At 38.9% G+C, this 23,438-nt stretch overlaps 1 protein-coding gene and 1 non-coding gene across 2 annotated transcripts in view; one reads left to right on the forward strand and one right to left on the reverse strand.

Moving 5' to 3' along the window:
- Positions 1 to 6,549, forward strand: part of ACP3 (acid phosphatase 3) — a 42,635-nt gene extending 36,086 nt beyond the window's left edge. The window contains exon 11 of the mRNA XM_055321536.1: positions 4,787 to 6,549. Within this exon, the coding sequence (XP_055177511.1) occupies positions 4,787 to 4,905 (119 nt within the window). The 3' untranslated portion in view covers positions 4,906 to 6,549. The remainder of the gene's footprint in view (positions 1 to 4,786) is intronic.
- A 4,888-nt stretch (positions 6,550 to 11,437) lies between these two features.
- Positions 11,438 to 11,544, reverse strand: LOC129507421 (U6 spliceosomal RNA). The gene has a single exon (XR_008663992.1). It is a non-coding gene; the product is annotated as a U6 spliceosomal RNA (small nuclear RNA).
- Positions 11,545 to 23,438: the final 11,894 nt, after the last annotated feature.

The raw sequence follows: 23,438 nt of genomic DNA on the forward strand, positions 1-23,438 counted from the left end.
AAGGGAAAGAGGAAGAAGAGGGAGTAACAGCAAGAGGAAGAGGCTTTTAATACTTAGTGCCAAAATAGTTTTCAGAAAACACTGTGCTAAGGAGCATTGGGTGGCTCAGTGGTTGAGCATGAGCCTTTGGCTCAGGTCATGATTCTGCAACCCTGGGATCTAGTCCCACATCCCCTGCATGGAGCCTGCTTCTCTCTCTCTCTCTCTCTCTCTCTCTCTCTCTCTCTCTTTCGTCTCTCATGAATAAATAAATAAAATATTTTTTAAAAAAGTGCTAATTCACACTGCCTTTAGCAGTTTTCCCGTGTTCCTGTATGGAAGAGGGTTTGTCAGTCATTACCAGCCCTGTCTCTTCACAGTAAGATAAAACTGATCACTCCTTTTTCTCAGATGCTAGAATCTTACTCTGTCAAACTCACAAAATCCTTCAGACTACAAAGGAGTGTCTAATTTTAAAAATTAAGGAGAGAGAGAATCTTAAGAGAGAGAATCTCTCCTGAGTCTGAGTCTTGTCTTTTTTTTTTTTTTTTTTTAAGATTGTATCTATTCATTTGGGACTGAGTGAGCTGCAGGGGGAGGAGCAGAGGGAAAGGGACAAACAGACTCCCTGCCCAGCAGGGAACCCCATGCAGGACTCAATCAACCCTGAGATCATGACCGAGTCAAAGGCAGAAGCTTAACTGACTGAGCCACCCAGGTGCCCTCCTGAGTCTTTTCTATATGCTCAGACTCCCACCTCCTCCAGCCCCCTAAATGATCCTGTCCTAGTGCATTGTCTCTGGTGCCCTCACTCCACCCTCACCATGAACCAATTTTACACAGGCCTCCCTCTCCTACACCCACAATCCATACAGAATTCTAGACCTGTGTTTTGCAGTTGCCCCGTGTTGTTTCTATGAGGATAAGAACCCATTTCAATCCTAAATTTAAATGAAATTTATTATCTCCTCCACTCCAAAGTCATCCTTTTAATATGCCTCCAATCTCAGTTCATAGCCTAATCATCTTCACCCAAACTAGAACCCATGGGTGGCTGTGACTCTCCATTTCTGCTTTCCCAGCACATTTAGTGCATCCCAGAGCCTGTCAATTCTCCTCCGGGAGTACACTAGAATTCCCTCATCCACACTATCAGGACGACACTTCCAGTGCTGAGCCCTCCATATCTCGTCAAAGACATTTCTATAGTTACCAAGCCCATAGTGTCTCCACCATCCTGTCTTTCCCTGCAGTTATTTTCTTTTTTTAAACACAAATTGGGCCATGTCACTTCCATGTGTCATAATTGCTGCTGATTTTCACATGTCCCATGACAAACCAGACCTTCTAAGACCTAGGCCCCAACCTACCTATCTGGTCTCAACTCACCAGAAGCTATATTCCAGCCACATGCAACTTCTCATTATTTCCCAAACACACTCTTGTGCAACTCATTCTGTCTTATTTATTTCAAAGGCCAGTTCAAATCTTAGCATTTTCTCAGAAGGCTTTCTAACCTCTTTCTCTTCTAAAAAGAAAGCTTTGTACTAATCTCAACTTTTTCTCCATTCCAATAGCAGGTCTGCTACACTTTTATTTTACTATTTCTCACATGATCTCATAATTGTCTATCTGGTTCTCCCACTAGATATTGATGATTCCAAAAGCAGGGATTATGGAACCCCAGAACCCAACACTGGCTTAGGCCAATAGCTACCCTAGCTTATGGTGTATGCCCACTGCATGTCTAAGAAAGAATGAAGGAAGGAAAAAGATTGGGAAAGCATATTCCATGGGACCACTATGACAACATAGCCAATAAAAAATAATTGAAAATAAATTTCCAAATATAGAAAGTCATCCATGAACATTAATTTTAAAGAATCATTAGTCTCTGCTTTCTTCCCTCATTTCCATTTAGTTCTTTCCTTCCTTCCTCAAGTCTGTTCAGTTCCCTCCACCTTTATATTAACTCCATTCACAGTGGTAATGGCACTTGTCCACCAGGATCTAACTTTATTAATAATCACCTTCTCATGATGCTAAGAGGCATTCTGACATCATGAGAAAAGCACTGAACTACAAATTGAGAACCTGTGAGTTCTAGATTATTAATTCTTTCCACAAATATTTATTGAGCACCTGCTATGTGCCAGGTACTATTCTAAGTACGGAATACATTCATGAACAAAAGAGACAAAGATTTCTGCCCTCATGAAACTTACATTCTATTAGAGGGAGAGAGGGATGGATAATAAATAATAAACATAATAAATACTTTGGAAGGTGAGGATCCCAAGTGCCAAGCTGGTGGTGAGTGTGGGAAAAGGGCATATTGGTTGCACCTTTAAATAGAAAACCCTCACTGAGAAGATGAGATTTGAGGGGCCCGTGGGTGGCTCATTTGGTTAAGTGTCTGACTCCTGATTTCAGCTCAGGTCATGATCTCAGGATTGTAGGATCAAGCCCTGCACTGGGCTCCATGTTCAGGGGGAGTCTTCTTCAGATTCTTTCCTTCTTCCCTTCCCTCTGCTCACTCTCTCTTTCTCACAAAATAAATTAATAAATAGATAAAATAGATAAAAGATGAGATTTGGGCAAAAAAGTGATGGAGTTACCTAAAGCAGAGATTCATAAGAAGAGCATCTAGGTGACTGTAGCAACTATAGCAAAGGCAATAAATGGGTGTGTGCCTGGCATGTCTAAGGAACAACAGGAAGGCCTGTGTGGCCAAAAGAGAGTAAGTGAAGGTGGTAGGAGGGTAAAGGAGGGTGGTAGGAGAGGAAATCTAAGAGGTAAATCAGGCCAGATGTTGTAGAGCTTCACAAACTGTTATCATTAGGACTTTGGCTTTCATTCTGAATGAGATGAACATTCATTGCAGACTTTACGTAGAGGAGTATCATGATTTGACTTGAAGTCATTTGGCTTCTGTGTTGAAAATAGACTGTAGAGGAGAGAGGACAGCAGCTAGGGAACAAGTCAGGAGAATGTTTTAGCAATTCTGGCAAAAAATGATCATGGTTCAGAACAAGGTGATGGTAGAGAAAAGGAGAAGTCATTGGTTTCTGGAATATAGTTTTTGGTAGAACCAATAGGATTTCCTGACAGATTGATAACAGAATGTGAGAGAAAGAGAGGAGTCAAGGAAAATTCCAAGACTTTGGGACTGAGACACCAGAAGAAGAAAGTTTCCATCAACTGAAATGGGGAAGACTGCAGTTAGAACATAGTTTGGGGAAGGGGAGGGCACAAGGGAACTAGGAGTTGAGTTTTGGACTTATTGAGATTGAAATGCCCATTGAAATGTATCCAAGGAAATATGTCAAGTATTTGGATATATGAGTCTTGAGTTTGGGGAAGATTTCAAATTGGAAGTCATTAGTGAACAGATGTTTTTTAAAATCATGAGACTGATAAGCTCACATATTCCAGTCCAAATACAATTAATTATCTTCTTATCCTTAACCAAATTATCTAATCTCTCTACTTTTTTTTTCATCTCTACAACAATAAGTTTAGGTTAAATAAGTGATTTTCACTTGTGTTCCATGGAGCACTAGGGCTTCTGTAGACAGAGCTGCCAGGATCAGAGATATGTTTGCTCTCCCACTGCCTAAGCCAACAAGCAATTCTTTATTTATTTATTTTTGCAATTCTTTATTTTTACAATGAAGATCAGACATACATTTAGAGATGGTACAACATGATATTTATGATGTATACAGTATCATGGACTAGGGTGTGTGTGTAGTGTAACTCTCCAGATGAAATAATGAATAGCATCTCATAAAAAATAACCCCATATATCTCCCCATGATTGGTCAGCTATCAAAGGGATATGTGCAAATAAAGGTACAGATTGGCAGTAGTACACAGTTATCCTAAAAATGCTTACCATTGTTGACATGTGCTCAAAGTTTCCTATCTAAAAGATATTTACTAGAAATCAAATCCAGAAACTAAAAGATGATATTCAATTTCTTTTAGACCCAATTAATGATGGTTTTTCCTTTGACCTTGAGACCATAAACAATCGATCATTTTAATTGTATAAAAATGCATGAAGTTAATGTTGGGAAAGGACCTTAGAAATACTTCAGTCAAAAAAAAAAAAAAAGTGGAGTGCCTGGGGGCTCAGTAGCTTAAGCATCTAAATTTGGCTCCGGTCATGGTCTCAGGTTCCTGGGATCCAGCCCTGCGTCAGGCTCCCTGCTCAGTAAGGAATCTGCTTTTCCCTCTCCCTCTGCTCCTCCCCCTGCTTGTAGTCTCTTTGTCTGTCTCTCTCAAGTAAATAAGTAAGATTTCATTCATTTTAAGATTTTTTAAGATTTCATTCATTTATCTGAGAGAGAGAGCATGAGCGAAGAGGCAGAGGGAAAGGGAGAAGCAGACTCCCTGCTGAGCAGGTAGCCCAACAGGGGGCCAGATCCCAGGACCCCTGAGATCATGACCCAAGCCAAAGGCAGGTGCCCAATCAACGGAGCCACCCAGGCACCCCTAAATAAATAAATCTTTTTTAAAAAGAAAGAAAGATTTCAGTTACTCTCCCTTTATAGTGGAGCTGAGGCCCAAAGGTCAAATGTCATGCCAGAACCAGAACCTAGGTCATCTCCTGACTCTAGTCTAGTAATCTTATCAATACACTATGCTGATTTCAAGGTTCCTTCAGAAATGTCACTGAAAGTTTACAATTAAGGCACTGATGATGCATGATCTTCCTATTTTCCTCATCTATTAATTTTACAATCTTTATACTTTCCTAATCCATTAATTTTACATTAATGCTCTTGCAATTTTTCCACAGTTCTAAGAGTCGTCCTTGCTGTTGCCTTTTGCCTGGTGTCTGGTGTCCTTGTGGTGCTGCTGTTTACCCTCCTCCGCCACGGGCCCTGCTGGCAGAGAGACCCTTATCGGAACATCTGAACAGATGGCTGAAGGAGGGTGGACACATCCGACTGACCTCCTGTGATGCAGTATCTCTCAGTGATGCCTCATTCAAAAGACAGGCTTTCACCGTGTGGACATCACCCCATCCACTCCCTTCTCTTTTAGCCTGTCTGGAGCAGGGTCTGAACTTACAGTGACCCAGGGACTGATGAATGAACCCCAGGTTACTTGGTCAGGTCTCCTGATCTCCTGACTCCTCGTTGTAGTGCAGGCTTCTCATTTGGCTCGAAAGAGGCTCTTTCACAAAGGATAGTTGTATTCTCTGGCATGGATGTTCAGAAAGAAAGAAGAAATCAAACTCCAATCAGCCTTTTGCCTGCAAAGAGCAAAAGGTTACAGTGTGTGACAGAGACATGGATTAAAGAAGACTGGATAATGAGGACAATTAAACTAGAAGTAGTATCATGTAGGATGATTGTTAAGAAGTAAGACCTAATTAGAAGGTATAAATAAATTATTTCTTTAGCCTTTAAGTAGGTGTAATACAAACACGTACACATTCCTGAAAAGAACGTCCTACACAGTGTTTGGTAGCTAACAGATTTCTGTATGTGTATGTATGCTAACACACATACATATACAGAACTGTGTTGAAACTGTGTTGACACAGTTTCTTTCATTCTCAGAAAATGTAATATCAACCACTGCAATTATAGCTCAGGTCATTTTCCCCACAACTTCTATAATGGGGAATAACTAGAGAACCCATGCAGCCATGTTTCGTTTTTTGTTTTTTGTTTTTTTTTAACCTCTACCATCATCAGACCTAGATATTTTTATAGTTCCAGTTTCTTTATTTCATTTTAAAAGTAAGAGATTTACTTTGATGGAAACTCTTCATGACCCATCTCTTAGTCTCAGGAATCTTCCTCTCCCTTTGGACTCCACAGCTTTCTCTTGTTAAACTTCAAGCACTTACCTCTACCACTTTCTACATAATTCTTACCGAGCCAAGGCTATTACCAAAAAAAAAAAAAAAAAAAAAAGAAGGGACTTGTGTTCTCTTGCCTAGCAACTGCTACTGCCTCCCATAACATAAAAGGCACGTAGGCAAGGAAAGAAATGCAAGATCTGGTTTCATCCTCAAGTTGGGAAAGGGAAAAAAACATCTATAGCAAGTAAGAACAAAGGACAAATTACTATCTTCCTAAAGTAGCCAGCCATATTAGTAATGAGACCAGAACATCTTATGCTGATAAGTGATGAGATTTGAAAATAGAAGTAGGAAATAGAACCATAAGTCATGGATTTTCTCACTTATTTAACAAGCATTGATAGAACACCTACTATTTGCTTATCGCTGGCCTAACTGCTAAATTGCACATCCCTAATGTGATTATTAATGTGTTTGGCCCCAACAACAGCCCTTATACAGTTGATAGAATGTAAAAGTAAAAGCTTTCACAACCTTTCCCTAATATTATCTTTTAATACTGTCAATGGCTAAAAGGACTGCTACTTTCTATTGTTTCTGGATTTTTTTTTAATATCCCCCATTTCTCTTCCTTCTACCATTTCTTAATTATTGTAAAGAAAGCTCTGACTCCCACCTTAGTAGTTTCTTTTACCTTCCACAGAGCTACTCAGTTAATAAACACTGTAATTGTTTTTCATAGTTCATGACAGAGTGAAAAATCACAAGTGATAAGTGATCTATAATGATAAAGCAGAGAACACAAATGCACTGTAACATTCCTCAGGAAATAAGCTAATCATCCAACTTCAAAAGAAAAATATGCAAATTATCTCTACTGATAAAAGTGACCTTTTCAGGTGGGTCAGGGAAGCTCAGTTGACATGAAGACAAATATTGTTTGAAAGATAACTGCTGGATTGAGATAACTTCTGCTCTGAAATGTATTCCCCACATTTGAATCACTGTAGATGTCTTTGAACAGGATGAGAATAATGTAGTAATTACCACATCAATGTAGGAAAATGCCCTAACAAAAAATATGATCAGTACATATGTAGAAAATTCTAACAAAGTTGTAGATAGGGAATCCCCAACTAGAATGGCATTGTGTAAAGAAAGTATTAAGAGAATATGAATATAAAAAGAATAACTTACGGTAATAGTAGAGTACAAGCTTTGGAGGCAAACATTTTTTGGAAGTCATTCAACTAACAAACCTTTTTTTTTTTTAAAGATTGTATTTATTTATTCATGAGAGACACAGAGGCAGAGACACAGGCAGAGGGAGAAGCAGGCTCCATGAAGGGAGCCCTACGTGGGACTCAATGCTGGGTCTCCAGGACCACACCCTGGGCCGAAGGTGGTGCTAAACCGCTGAGCCACCTGGGAGGCCCAACAAACCTCTTCTATATTAGGCATTTCTTCTCCTTGAAGTCAGTGATGTTCCCTATTCTCCCAACTTCCTATTCTCATTCTGTTTCGTTCTAGTATTGCTAGCATTGATCCTTCCTTCATCGCCAGGGAAGTTTTTTGATAAGTGAAAGCCAAAATGATAGTTTTCTCCTTCAAAACGCTATAAAAAATTCATTTGAGTACTAATGGTTGTGTACTACATTTTGGTGCTTTAGTTCAGGACTGTCTAATAGAAACATAATGCAAGCCACAAATGAGGACCACATAAGGGATTTAAAAATTCTAATAGTACATTATATAAAGGTAAAAATAAACATAAAATTAATTCTAATAAAATTTTTTTGACCCAGTACACTAAAAAAAGTCACTTCAACATGTAATTAATATTCTTAACATTATTAATGAGATATTTTTCAGGGTTTTTCAGAGTAAATACTTGAAATCTAATGTGTATTTACCCCTACAGCACATCTCAATTTGGACTAGTTACATGTCAAATTCCAGCAACCATATGTGACTGGCGGCTACCATAATGGGCAATTACAACGAGATGACAAACTTCTTGAAGCAGAAAGAATGTTTTGGTTTGTTGTTTTGTTTTATTTCTAAAGGTTTTTTTTTTTTAAGATTTTTTTAAATTTATTTTATCCATGAGAGACACACAGAGAGAGAGAGAAGCAGAAGCAGGCTCCACACAGGGAGCCTGATGTGGGACTCGATCCCATGACTCCAGGATCACGCCCTGGGCTGAAGGCAGGCGCTAAACCGTTGAGCCACCCAGAGATCCCATTTTGTTTTGTTTTTAATTTGTAAGGTTCACTTTCAAGTGAAGAAATGAAAGTCATCTTTCTTATATGTCTGTATCTTACTGTTTTTGTGTATGTGCTGAATTGATCAAGGATTTTTCTGAAATGTTTTATTTGCAGATATGTCTTAACAGCAGCACCCTAGACTTTTTCCAAAACCAAACTATACTAAATGAACTAGTTCTTCTTTAAAATGTCTAAAGAAGGAATCTAACAACACAATTAGAATATAAGTACTGCTAGATTGGGGGATGGATGCCTTTTAAATTTTTATTACATTTTTTAAAAAGATTTTATTTATTTATTTGACAGAGAAAGCACAAGCAAGTGGAGTGGGGAAGGGAGAAGTAGGCTCCCCACCAAGCAGGGAAGCTGATGCAGGGCTCCATCCCAGGACCCTGGGATCATGACCTGAGCCAAAGGCAGATTCTTAACTGACTGAGCCACCCAAACATCCCTGAATTTTTTATTAAATTCTTTGTTACAAATAATTGTATTTAAAACAAAAATAAATTCAGGTAATACAGAAGGGTATAAAATACAAGGTAAAAGGCCTTTCTACCCACTTCCATTCATCAGGGGCAATCCTGTCAACAATATCTGCTTTTAGTTCTTCTAGAGACTAGCATGAATTTTATGAGCTATACTTACACTTAGATTTTCTGAAATTTCACACACAATTATAAGACATGGTGTCTTCTTTCTTGTAGTATTTTTTTCATTTTCTTGAAGGAATTTTTTAAAGGCTACTTGAACACTAAGCTTTCTGATTCTGACATGTCCAACAATGTATGTTTTGACCTCCATTTACCTATCAATCAGCAAGGTATACATTTTCAGGTTGAAAATCATTTTGCCCCAGAATGTGAATGCAGTATTTTGTTGTCTTTTAACATACAGGACTGCTGATAAGAAGTCTGATTGGTATCATTCTCATCCAATGTAATTGTTCTTTTATTCTGAAAAAAAAATTTTTATTTTCTTTTTTTTTTCTAAATCTTTTTAAGATATTCTTTTTATCCATGAAGTTCTGAAATTTCACTAGGATGTATGTAGGTGTGGATATTTGTTTTCTAATTATATGTGGCTTACACATGTCTTTGACTAAAGAAAACCGTATTCTTGAACTTGAATTTCCTGGGTCTATCCTTCAACTTTTATTACATTTTTTCTACCTTTTAATTTTATTTCTCTACATTCTAGGAAATTTTATTTTCCAGAACACTAATTTAGTCTTCAGCACATCTATTATTCTTTTTTTTTTTCTTCTAGGAATAGTTTCCTATTCATTGATTTTTCCTTTTTTTTACAATGGCCACTTCCTATTTTATGATGAAACTTTAAGAATCTGACTTGGAATTATTTCAAGTTCTCTTCTGCTCCGTAAATTATTTCTGTTTTCTCTGGGCTCAGATGTTTGAATTTATTAACCTTGGACTTTCTCTTTCATCCTCTTTTTCTCAGATTTTCATGAATCATAATCCACAAGTGAAGAAGTCTGTGGATTAGTAGGGATGACTGGTCTTGATTTCCCTATTAGTCATATATATCTGTTTTCCCAACAAATATCCTCTTGAATAACTACATTAAAAGTCTCTTTCACTTGGAATATTACTTAGACATCAAAAAGGATGAAATCTTGCCATTTGTAACAACATAGATGGAGTTAGAGTGTATTATGCTAAGTGAAGTAAGTCAGTCAGAGAAAGACAAACCATATGATCTCACTCATATGTGGGATTTAAGAAAGAAAATAGATAAACATATGGGAAGGGGGCAAAGAGAAAAGGGAGAGAGGGAAACAAGCGATAAGAGACCCTTAACAATTAAGAACAAACAGGGTTGATGGAGGGGGATAGGCTAGATGGGTGATAGGTATTATGATGAGCCCTGGGTGTTGAATTCAGAATCACTGAATTCTACTCCAGAAACCAATATTGCACTGTATGTTAACTACCTAAATTTTTTTAAACTTAATAAAAGAATTCTAATTTTGTTTGCTAATTGCAACGTCTTCATCATCTCTGAGTCAGTCTTAATTGATTGTCCCCAAGTATGGGTTATGTTTTCCTGTTTCGTTGAATATAGAGTAACTTTGGATTGTGTCTCAGACATTGTAGATATGTTGTAGAGACTCTGGATTCTATCATGTTCCTCTACAAACATTTTTTTTTTCTTACGCGGTCAGTTAAATTAGCTAAAATCAAACTGCAGACTGTCTCCCCTACAATGGACAGCAGCTCAAATATCACTTCAATTATTTTAACCTAAATTAGGCTACTTGGAGTCTTCCCTCTATATGATTAGTTAAGCTATGGGGGTCAGCCATAGAGTCTGGGGAGAGTTTATACAAATATCTTGGGATTACTCCTTTCTGGCTTTCACTTTGGGGGCATTTCCCTTTCACTTTTAAGAGCTATGGATGCCCCCAAACTCTGTCCTCTGGTAAGACTATGTTTTGTTTTGTTCTCCTGCATTTTAACCATCTATCCCCATGCTCTGCCCTTGCATGGCACAGACTTTAGCCTACACTCAGGTTAAAGGTTGTTCAAACAAACAAACAATAACAAAAAAAGCTAACAGCTATTCCCTTTTTCCAAATGCTGAATCTCCCCCAGAATCTGCCTGCTTTTGATTGCTCCCAAATACTGTAATTAGTTGTATTTTATATTTTTCCCAGAGTTTATAGTTTGTATCGGTAAAAGTCTGACAGGAATGTAATGATTGTCAGAAGTGAATGCTGTCATTCTAATGAGAAAGCCTGGTTTCAATTTCTGTGTAAGGATGATAGTTACAGCATCAGGCGCCCAAGTAGTGTTTGTGGGCAGGAAAGTGGCATGTCAGCCAACAGACATATCAAAAAAATAAATAAGTAAAGAGTCTTTACTTTTGGCTGGGTGACTATTTCTGAGTATACATCTCCTGGGTGGAATGACCTTAACTTTAAAAAGTTTTCCCTCCATGTCTGTGATAAGTCCTGAGTTATCTCAACATTTATTGTTTCTCCCTCAGGGCACAGCAGCCACACGAGGAGGCCTCCCAAATGAGCACCCTCTTTCCACAAACAGCATTCCTCCAAGATTTTATCTGGGAGGCAGCCACTCCATATATGGAGGAAGGAGTAGGATGTGCAGCTGATGGAGAATGCATTTTTTATGTAGGTATCCTGACAAGTCCTCCACAGTTCCCTAATGCTCTATGTGATGAGCAAAGATCCAGCCTCCTCTGTGGCTCCCTCAGAAAGAACCACATTCATCTCTTGTGGGTATGACTACAATTTCCCTGTTTTTGACTTCTTCATCAGTTCAATCTTATCTGCTTATCTTTGAAGAATTTTTCAAAATACCTGACCTGCCACTGTCACTCTCTGCAGCACTGTTATGATTTCATTCCTTTTTTACGTATCATCCTTGTGCAGGGGCCATGCTAATCTTCTCTGTATCGTTCCAATTTTAGTATATGTGCTGCCGAAGCGAGCATGATTTCATTCCTTTTTTAAAGAAATATTTTATTTATTTATTTGAGAGAGAAAGAGAGTGAGACTGCACAAGCAGGAGGAGAGGCAGAGGGAGAGGGAGAAGCGGGCTCCCTAATCAGCAGGGCTTAATCCTAGGATCCTAGGTCACGTGATCTGAGCCAAAGGCAGACACTTGAGCAGACCTGAGCCACCCAGGTGCCCCTCATTCTTATTTTTAACATCTTTTGTGTTACTGCAGGAAAACATTGGGAGGAAAGGAAATTAAGTGCAATGGGTCTTTTTTTCCCTGAACAGGAAACCCTGAGTTTGTTTTTCTTGCAAAAGGGTCTATAAGCGTGTCCATCAAAGTTAAGAAAGTTAGCCAAGCCATTCAGTAAAGAAAAAAGGAAAAAAGACATAATGTTATGTATACAATTTAGTCTCACCAACATTTGCTAAGTGCCTGCTCTTAGAATGAAGTAGGGTCACTAGTTTCTCCCATATTTTTCAAAGGGTATCTTAGCTCAAGGAAAGGTTAATTACCATTGTGCCATTATTTGACATAGGGAATACAGTACTGAATTATTTATAGACCCTGCCTTTATAAAGCTCATGGATAAATAATTTCTTTAACTGGGTTTTTCTGTTTTTACTAGCCTATATTATTTTTCCTTCATAATGTCTCAAGGACTTGGTCCTTCCTTTATAGTGCTGTCATCAAATTTTGCCCTTCAGTACATGTCTGGTTTTATTTTTTTAATTATTTATTATTTGAGAAACAGCAATAGAGAGAGAGCACAAGCAGAGGGAGAGGCAGAGGGAGAGGAAGAAACAGACTCCCCACTGGGCAGGAAGCCTAATGCGTGGCTCCATCCCAGGACCCAGGGATCATGACCTGAGCGGAAGACAGATGCTTAACCGAGTCACCCAGGTTCCCCATATGCCTGTTTTTAAACCATATGGTTTTCTCATCCTTCCAGTTAATTTTGCACAAAACATTCATATTCCCCTAAAGATAGCTGTAAAGGTCTGGACTGCCTTGCCAAGAAGTGGCCTGGTGGGCCACCACGGTATCCTCCAATATGAGAAGCCTGAGAGCTTTGATGGCTGGTAAACCCAGGACTCCAAAAGGCAACCATTCCAAATGGGGACTGACATCACCAGCTTAAATCTGCTGCCTCAGAGTTTTGGGGAGTAAGTTCCCTCCACACCAGGGGAGTAGTACAGGTGGTTCAGGACTGATTAAAAACTCCAAAGGCCTGGAGTGCCCTGGCTGACCTTGGGGGCTGACAAGATGTGTGCCTCATTCATGGGCTGCACACATCTTTGGAGACAGGGCTCTGGAACAGGGCATCTATAGGGGTATGCAGGGTCACAGGAGGGAGTTCTTGGGAGTACAAGCATTTGCCTAATCCAAGCCATAACCTACACAAATGCGCATATTCTTCCAAAGGCAGAGCTGGAGAAATCTGGACTAACTTGCCAGGTTGGTGGTGTGCAGGATGTCCTTGATGGCTGGAGAAGCCGATACCCCATCAATCAGCTAGTCCAAATTGGGGCTGACTGTTGCCAGTTTAAAGCTGCAGATTCAGAAGGATTTGGGGGTGAGTTGGCCTCCCTCCTCCCGGTAGGCTCATTCTGGAACAGACCTGAAGCGCCCCCTGCAGACTAAAGCCAGCTGGTAAGGTGTGGTTTGCGCATGGGCACACCAGGCAGTTCAGAGTAACTGAACTGGAGTGGGGCAGGTGTAGAGGTAGGCTGGGTCAAAAGAGAAGGCTGTTTCAGGTATCTGGCATCTTCCTAATTCCAGCCTTAACCTACAGAAATGCACATATTCTCCCTGAAGTTAAAACTGGAGGAATCTGGACTGCCTTGCCAGTATGGGGCCTGGAGGGCTACCAGGGTACCTTCACTAAGAGACACCTGGGAGCCTTGATTCATTAGTATGGACCCTCTCAGGCAGCCAGTCCAATGAGGACTGCCTGTGAGCAGTCTAAATTGTCTCCTCAGAAAGAACTTGGGCTGCTGTGCTCCCTCCACCCTTAGAGGCCAGGCAGAGCTTCCGGACTGGTTGGACTCCACAGGCCAGGAGGGCTCGGGGTTCCCAAGGCAGGCTGCCCAGGTGCATACAGTGCCTGTGTGAGCCACCAGGTAGCAGGGGCCAGACCTGGAAGAAGTCAAGTGTCTGGAGAGGTATGGACTCATGGGAGCAAGCTGTTGGGCGGGGGATACAAGGTATCTGCCTAATTCTAAGTCTTAACCAGTCAAATTCATATACAGGGCATATCTCAGAGATATTGGGGTTCAGTTCCACTTACTGTATTAAAGCAAATACTGCATTAAAGTGAGTCAATTGAAATTTTTGGTTTCCTAGTGCATATAAAAGTTATAATTGGGGCACCTGGGTAGCTGATATTTTTACTTAAAAATATTTTTTAAAAAATCTATAAGGATGCTGGTTAAAGATGCAGATTCCCAATCCTCAATCTCAGAAATTCTGATTTAGGAAACCTGGAAATCTCCTTTTTTAGAGGTAGCACACCTGATTCTGCTGTAGACAGTTCCTAACCTTGTTTTGAGAAATCCTACTCTAAAGTATGCAGTAACCCTCAGGTTGAGCAGAACGCTCATCTGCTACCTCAGGTTTATCTACTTCATCAGGAGTCTGTAAAGTAACTCAGAGGTTGAAACTTGCCTTAATTAAGTGGACATTGAAAATGCATTTTCAGGGCACCTGGGTGGCTCAGGCAGCTAAGCATCTGCCTTTGGCTCGGGTCATCTTTTTAAAATGTATTTTCAATAAAAGAATCATAGAAGAAGTCAGAAACAAACTCACATTTTGAAATGCAGTTTTAGTAAGTCTCACTTGAAGAATAGAGAAAACTAAAGACCTAAAGGCCTATTAAAATTGTGGTTTTGAGAACAGAGATAGCCCCTCAAAAAAAGTCAGCCATTCACAATTTGTGGTTCCAAAAATAACTAATTTTTTTCCTAAATGATTCGAAGTATGTTACAGTGATCATATTTTCCAGGCCCAAACATAAGAAAAATAAACTTACAGTGCAATAAAATATATGAAACAACTTCCCTGAAAAAAACTGAAACCTTACCAAAGGTAAGCAAGTAACATACCAAAGAAAATTTAAAGCCAAACTTTATTTTTTTTAATTATTTTTAAAAGATTTTTCTTTCTTTATTTGAGAGCAAGAGAGAATATGAGGGAGGAGGGGCAGAGGAAGAAGCAGATTCTCTGCTGAGCCCAGAGTCCAACATGGGGCTCAATCCCTGGATCCTGAGTTCATGACCTAAACTGAGAGCAGATATTTTACCGACTGAGCCACCTAAGTGCCCCTAAAGCCAAACTTTAATATGTAACTCTGTTGTTGTGTCACAACTAAAACTACTTGTTCCATTTTTTTACATCTTCCCTATTTATGTTGTACAAAGTAAATCAGACAATAAGATGGATAGGGGAAAATAAAATGTGTATGTCTCTCCTTCAACCTTTAAAAGTATATTTTTTTCCTTTTTTCCTCTTGTTGGCAGTGTCTTTTCACATCTATGTCTAATCTACCTATAATCAAATTATTTTAAAATTTTATAGAAGAGGAGCCAGGTCTTTTAAACCAAAATTTTGGGGATGCCTGAATGGCTCCGCAGTTGAGCATCTGCCTTTGACCTAGGATGTGATCCTGCAGTCCCAGGACCCAGTCCCACATCAGGCTCCCTGCAGGGAGCCTGCTTTTCCCTCTGCCTGTGTCTCTGCCTCTCTCTCTCTCTCTCTCTCTGAATAAATAAATAAAAAATCTTTTAAAAAAATTTTAAAAAATAAACATTTTGGCAAGTACTTCTGTGTTAGGAGTTACTATTCTTGGGGTGGGGTGCCTGAGTGGCTCAGTTGGTTGGGCAGCCAAGTCTTGATTTTGTCTGGGGTTGTGATCTCAGGGTCATGATATCAAGGCCGGCATTGGGTTCTGTGCTAGGTATGGAGCCTGCTTAAGATTTTTTCTCTCACTCTTTGCCCCCACCCCTCTCTAAAAATAATAATAATAATAATAAAATTTAAAAAGGAAAAAAGTTATATTTTTAGTGAAGTGACTCTAGAGGAATTTTATTCAATATTATTATTAAACATGGGCAACAAAAGAGAATAAGGTAGTGGAGCCAAATTAGCATGGATTCAAATCTGTGCTCTGCCACTTACTAGCCATATGATCCTGGGCAGGTTATTTAACATTCCCATGCCTCAGTTTCCTCATCTGTAAATGGGAGTAATTATAGTACCTACCTTAGAGCATTGTTAAAGGAATAAACAGGTTAATACTTGTAAAGTGCAAGGAACAATGCCTGGCACATGGTAAACACCATGTAAGTGTTTGTTAAATAAAATATTGAATGAAAAGACAGGGATTTATCATTCTTAGTTGAAAGCATTATGATTTTGGGATCCCTGGGTGGCGCAGCGGTTTGGCGCTTGCCTTTGGCCCAGGGCGCGATCCTGGAGACCCGGGATCGAATCCCACGTCAGGCTCCCGGTGCATGGAACCTGCTTCTCCCTCTGCCTATGTCTCTGCCTCTCTCTCTCTCACTGTGTGACTATCATAAATAAATAAAAATTAAAAAAAAAAGAAAGCATTATGATTTTGAGTTTTATAAAGTACAAAGACATAACCATGAGATGTCATTTTTCGTTAGTTCTCTATATAATCTTGAAAGCAGGGTTTTTTCCCCAATCTTCTTAAACCACATCTTGAAGTGACACCTATTATTAAAATGATGAAAAGTTTCATTTGATGGAAGAATAAGGAAACTTGAGATCTTAATAAAAATATTACTTTGGGTGGAGATTTATTTCTGAGAAAATATAATGTTCTTAATATTCTCTGGAAAAATCAAAGCACCTAGATTTTAGCACAAGGTCAACTGTTATAGAATGCTTAGAAAATAAAAGTTATTAGGGACACCTTGGTGGCTCAGCCGTTAAGCGTCTGCCTTCAGCTCATGGTGTGATCCTGGAGTCCCAGGATCAAGTCCCACATCGGGCTCCCTACATGGAGCCTGCTTCTCCCTCTGCCTATGTCTCTGCCTCTCTCTCTCTCGTTCTCGCTCTCTCTCTCTCATGAATAAATAAATAAAATCTTTTTTAAAAAAAGTCATTAAAACATGAACAAAGATTCCACAGCAAAGCCAGCTTAAGTTATTACCAATTCATTGTAAAGGTAGATGCTGCAAACAAACAAAAACCAAACAAATGATTGGTTTTCTTAAAATTTGTTATCTTGTTAATGATAAAGTAATTTCAAGTAGACTAATATTGAATATAGGTGGATAAGTGGTAGATATCTTTCTTTCTTTAATGTCTCACTGTAAGTTAACTTCTTTCTCATAGAAATAAATTACCTCCTCTGTGCCCAGGCTTCAATGACCTCAATGAAACAGATATGACAATGTCTCCAAAATTGAACAGACTGTTGATGAATGAAGGCCCATCAGTAAGTAGGTGATTTCAAGCAGGATGTAGTCATCCCAATGATCAGACAATGAAGCAGCTTTTCCAGGTCACGTTTGCATTCTCTCTCCAGTAAGTCAACAGAAAATCATGAATGGTTCTTTCTCGTAGCATGTAAATCCTGGATGGAGTAGCTATGAAGTTACTAAAACAGTCACTTTAATTTCTTTTTCCTTTCCACACAGATCATCTTCCTTGCTTCTTGAGGGTGACATTCAGTTCAGATCATTTATCATGTACAAAATTACCTTCCTTGGTTTTTTTAAAGGGTGACAGAGACAAATGGAGATGAGAAAAGCATTTAAAATGTTTTTAATGCAATGACGTTTCCAAACATAAGACATTAAGAAGCTGTTATTTTCATAATCAAACATTTTACATATATATATTATATATATATGAAATTCCTGAGAAGTTACTCCTTGTTAAAATGTCAAAAAGTACCTGTATGGATAGGAATTTGTAAACTCAGAACACCCTAGTTTCACTAAAGCAATTGATGAAACATTACTGTGTTCAACAAAGAAATTTCGTACATTCATTTAACAAAGACTCATATGGCACTTACTATGTGCTAGTCCTGTGAGGTAGATACAAATAGTAATATCATGGCCATTTTACAGATGAGGAGACTGAGGCTAAGTAATCTGCCTACAGTCACAAAGCTGGAATGTGCCAAGGATGGCGTCTGAGCCCAAGATGTCTTCTTCTAGACAGCGTGCTTTTAAACTGCTAAACCACACTATCTTCCTTTGGGGAAAAGTCCTCAGGTAAGATTCTCAGAAAATCACATCACATTCTTATTTTATTTTGTTGTTGTTGTTGCTATCCAAAATGTCTCACTTATGTGATGTTAATGCCTAAAGAAAATGACCACTAAGATGATATGTGAGTCCCCTTCAAGTAGAATGTCGTTTTACTTTGAAAATTTCAAACTTGATGTCTCCTAATGAAATTAAATTAGGTGATTTTTTTTTTTAATTTTTAAACTTTATTTAGGATAATAACATTCCTATCTGGCCATTTCAAAATCCCTGAAATATTTAGGAAGTAGCTCTCTATTCACAAAATATGTAATTCCTTAATTAACTGGGACCTGCTACAATTACATAGACATAACCTTAAAGTGGTTTTTATGTAGATGCAACAGGATATGGAAACAAAATTTGATATTTTCACAATTTTATGATTGACATTTTGGGGCTAAGATATTCAAGTTAACAATCTAATATGTTGATAATCAGGTATTTGTTAATAACTCAGCTCTCCCTTAGCTCTACTTAACAAAATATTAGTGCTGAGAACTCTGAGTTGTCAGATCTCCCCCTCACTTTTGTGCTGCAAAATAAGTGTCAAATCATATCATCACAACTGAAGAGCTGATTAGTATTGAAAGTCCATTATAAGCTTCTCAAGGAGTGTTAAACCTTGACAAAGAAAGAAAGAAGAAATAAATAAATAAATAAATAAATAAATAAAGAAAGAAAGAAAGAAAGATCCCAGAAAACCAGAGCACATGACAATAAAGTTAGTCAACCGAATGAGAATTTACATTTACCAAATTAACACAGTAGTTTTGTAGACCAGTGTTTTGTAGACCATAATTAGTGATCCTTTTCAGGGAAACATGCTGAAATGAAAATGTTACTGCTTGCCCCATTAAACATACATTATCCTTTTGGAAGGCAGATATAGATTCTAAATATGTTGCCCATTTTTTGAGTGGTCAAACATAAAATAAATTAATGCAAAGAATTGCTGGCACTGGATGCTGGTTGAGTGACTATGAATAAGTGACTCCATTTTTTTTCCTTTTTCTTTTCTTTTTTTCTTTCTTTCTTTTTTTTTTTTTGAAAGGGGAGGGGCAGAGGGAGAGGGAGAGAGATTTTAAGTAGGCTCCACCACGTTCAGCTCGGAGCCTAACTTGGGGCTCAATCTCACAACCCTGAGATCATAACCTGAGCCAAAATCAAGAGTCAGAAGCTTAACCCATTGAGCCATCCAGGCATCCCTAAGTGACTCCATTTCTGTATTCCTCTTTCCATTGTAAACTGTTGGATTTGCAACTCCTGCATGCCAACTTCAAGCATTTTAGCTTCATCTTCACTATTTGGGCATTAGATATAGCATTTACAGCCTAATGTATCTTTTAATTAACCTCTTTTAAAATATTATACCATCCTTTGTGTGAACCCAGAAATGCTAGCTATAAACATTCTATATGCATTAAGCCAAATATAAACTACTATAATCATACAAAGTTGATATGCACACTATGCATATGCATATGTATCTATATATATGTGTGCATGTGGCACATATATATTTTAAGAATCACTTAAATAATTCAGAAGTCACTGAGAGTATTTCAAGAGAGATCTATTTGGGAGCACCTGGATGGCTCAGTCAACTAAGCCACCAACTCTTGATTTCGGCTCAGGTCATGATCTCAGGGTCCTGGGATCAAGCCCCCATTGGGTTCTGTGCTCAACATGGAGTCTGCTTGAGATTCTCTCTCCCTCTACCTCTCCCCACCGGCTCATGTGCTCACTTGCTCTCTCTCTCTCAAATAAATAAATCTTTAGGAAAAAAAAAAAAAGAAGTTCTGGGGAAAAAAAAAAGAGAGATCCATTTGGACTTCAGTGGGAACTATGTGTGCCAAACAATGTTTCAAATGTAAACTCATCTAAATCTCATTATACTTCTATGGGGGGGTACTATTTTATTCCTAGTTTACAAATGTGTAAATTAAGGCACAGATTAAGTCACATGCCCTAGTCTCATAGCAGGTCCTGTGGTGGAGCCAGATTTCAGTTATGACAGGTTGACTTCAGAGCCTGTGCTCACAACCATGATGCAATAGCACTCCTCTGAGTCTGTCTCCAGACCCAGTCCAAGTGTTCATATGTACAGAGATTGCTTCCAGCACAACTACACTATTTTAACTTTCATTTCCATTATCTTCTCTAATCCTCTTATACTCTCTCCAGGGAAAGAGTGTAACCTCTGAAAATCTTTGGGAACCAATCCAGGAGTCAGCATTTGGGAAGCATCCTGGGGCTAATCTGAGATCTTGAAAACCAGGCTGGTTATCTTAGGAATCATAGGCCAGGGTCACCTGGGTGGCCTAGTCACTTAAGCGTTGGAGTCTTGGTTTCCACCCAGTAGAACCAAGAGTGGGTTCTGAGATTGAGCCCCAGAGCCTCGTGATGGGCTCCTTTCTCAGAGGGGAGATTATTTGAAGATTCTCTCCTTCTGCCCCTCCCCCAACTCATGCACTTGCTTGCATGCTCTCTCCCCCTCTTCACTCCTTCTAAAATAAATAAATATATTTTTTAGATTTTTAAAATTTATTTATTCATTAGAGACACGGAGAGAGGCAAAGACATGTGCAGAGGGAGAAGCAGGCTCTGCAGAGGGAGCCTGATGCAGGACTCAATCTCGGGACTCCAGTATTATGCCCTGAGCCGAAGGCTGATGCTCAACTGCTGAGCAACCCAGGCATCCCTAAATAAATAAATCTTTAAATAAAAAAAAAAGAATCATAGGGCATTTATTGGACAAAATACTTTGATTTCATGATATTACTCCCTGTAGTTCTTTAATGACAGCCAAATGCTATGCAAACCTCCATATGTCAATAATAATTCCTGAGTCCCTTTTTTTCTGCATATCAATATGCTAATTAATGTGAAGGATTCAAAAGACATGTGAAACATGGTCATGGTCCTCCATTCTATCTGTTACTCTCTAACAAATTTCCCCAAATTTCAGTGGCTTGAAACAGGTATTTTATTTTGTTTTTAATTTTTTTTTTATTTATTTATGATAGTCACAGAGAGAGAGAGAGAGGCAGAGACACAAGCAGAGGGAGAAGCAGGCTCCATGCACCGGGAGCCCGATGCGGGATTCGATCCCGGGTCTCCAGGATCGCACCCTGGGCCAAAGGCAGGCGCCAAACCGCTGCGCCACCCAGGGATCCCCAGGTATTTTATTTTGCCCACAATTTTATAGGTCAGGGATTTTGGAATAGTTCAGAGGAGCAACTCACCTCTGATCAACATGGCATCAAGTAGGGTGGCTAAGACTAAAGGATCCACTTCCAAGAAGGCTTCTTCACCCTCTCTCCACTTGCCATTTCATGCTCCACTGTCTCTTCACAGGGCTCAGTTAGGTTTTTCACAGCGTGGTGGTCTAGGTTAATTATACTTTTTACATGGTTTCTTGCTTCTATGAGGAATAAAATAGAGGCTGACAGATCAGTTAAGGCCTGTACTCAGATGGTTATAGCGTCACTTCTCACACATTCTCTTGGTCAAAGTTGTCACAAGAGGATTCAAGGGAGTGGAGAAACCTCTTGATGGGAGAGTGTCAATGTCGTATGCTGAAAGAGCATGTAGGGGCAGGAAAACTGCTGCCACCATCTCAGGAGCACACAGTCTGCCAAACCTCAAAGAGCTTTTACTCTAAGTTAGAGATTCATAAATAAGAGTCCCTGCATAAAATTCAGGAGGTCTCCAAAAGACAGCGGACAGAGTGGAAGAAGATATTTGCAAATGTCTTATCAGATAGAGGGCTAGTATCCAAAACCTATTATAAAGAACTTATCAAACTCAACACCCAAAAGACAAATAATCCAATCAAGAAAAGGCCAGAAGACATAGATAGTTCTCCAAAGAAAAACTACAAATGGCCAATAGGCACATGAGAAACGCTCAACTTCATTCAGCATCAGGGAAATAGAAATCAAAACCACATTGAGATACGACCTCACAACCAGTCAGAATGGCTAAAATTAACAAATCAGGAGATGACAGATATTGGTGAGATGCCAAGAAAGGGGAACCGTCTTGCATTGTTGGTGGGAATGCAAGCTGGTGCAGCCACTCTGGAAAATAGCGTGAAGGCTCCTCAAAAAGTTGAAAATAGAGCTACCCTCTATTTTATAACCCAGCAATTGCACTCCTGGGTATTTACCCCAAGGAAACTAATGTAGTGATCTGAAGGGCACCTGCACCCCAATGTTTATAGCAGCAGTGTCCACAATAGCCAAAGCATGGAAAGAGCCCAGATGCCCACTGACAGATGAATGGATAAAGAAGATGTGGTAGATATATACAATGGAATACTACTCAGCCATCAAAAAAATAAAATCTTGCCATTTGCAATGACATGGATAGTACTAGAGGGTATTATGCTAAATGATATAAGTCTGTCAGAGAAAGATAATTACCATATAATCTCATCCATATGTGGAATTTAAGAAACATAATAGAGGATCATAGGGAAAAAGAGGGAAAAATAAGACAAAATTAGAGAGAGAGACAAACCATAAAAGACTTCTAATCATAGGAAACAAATTGAGGATTGCTGGAGGGGAAGGGATTGGGGGGATGGGGTAATTGGATAATGGGCATTAAGGATGGCACAAGATGTAATGAGCACTGGGTGTTACATAAGACTGATGAATCACTAGCCTCTACCTCTGAAACTAATAATACACTGTATGTTAATCAAATTTAAATTTAAACACTTTTTAGTTATAAATTTTTAAAAAGTAAATTAAATAAAACCTCAAAAAAGAGTTAATATCATTGGAATAACATGTAGTTCCTAAAAACAAGAAGTGTGTAAGCTCTGTTAATAGAAATATGTATAAACTGGGGGTTGGGGGGAAGCTGAACACAAAATATGATGCAAATACTGGTTATAACTTGTAGTAGCCTCTAAGATGGCCCCCAGTGATCCTCACCTCCTAGTATTTATGCCCATTCTCTCACACATTTCATCAGGGTTGGTCTGTATGACAAATGGAATATGGGGGAAATAATAGTGTATGACTTATAGGGCTAAGTCATAAAAAACCATGGTGCTTCTACTTTTCTCTCTCTTGGATTTCCCAGTCTGGAGGAGCCAGCCACCATGTTGTAAAGGTATTCAGGGGCCTTTGGAGAGCCCACATGGAAAGCAGCTGAGACTTCCTTCCAACAACCAGCATCAACTCACCAGCCATTGAGTGAGCCATTTGGGAGGTGGGTTCTCAGTTGCTGTCAAGCCTTTGGTTGACTGCAGCCCCAGCCTACATCTCAACTCCAGTATCATGAGAGAACCTAAGCCAGAACTATCCAATTAAACCACTCTCAAATTCCTAAACTGCAGAAACCGTTAGATAATAAATGTATGTTATTTGTTTAAAAAAATTCATGTGGTCTTTGAACTTAGAGGAAGAAAACTATATTTTTATTTTCCCTAGTCTCTTACTAAACTTTAGAATTTTTTGTCCATTTTGAATATAAGCACAAATTACAGTACTTACAGCAACACTCGTGATTTTGTTACCAACAGAAATCACATATATTTTTATAGCACATTGGGTTATAAATATCTCAAAATATCACTTCTACTCAT

Source organism: Nyctereutes procyonoides, unplaced genomic scaffold (assembly GCF_905146905.1).
Source record: "Nyctereutes procyonoides isolate TBG_1078 unplaced genomic scaffold, NYPRO_anot_genome, whole genome shotgun sequence".
Classification (NCBI taxonomy): domain Eukaryota; kingdom Metazoa; phylum Chordata; class Mammalia; order Carnivora; family Canidae; genus Nyctereutes; species Nyctereutes procyonoides.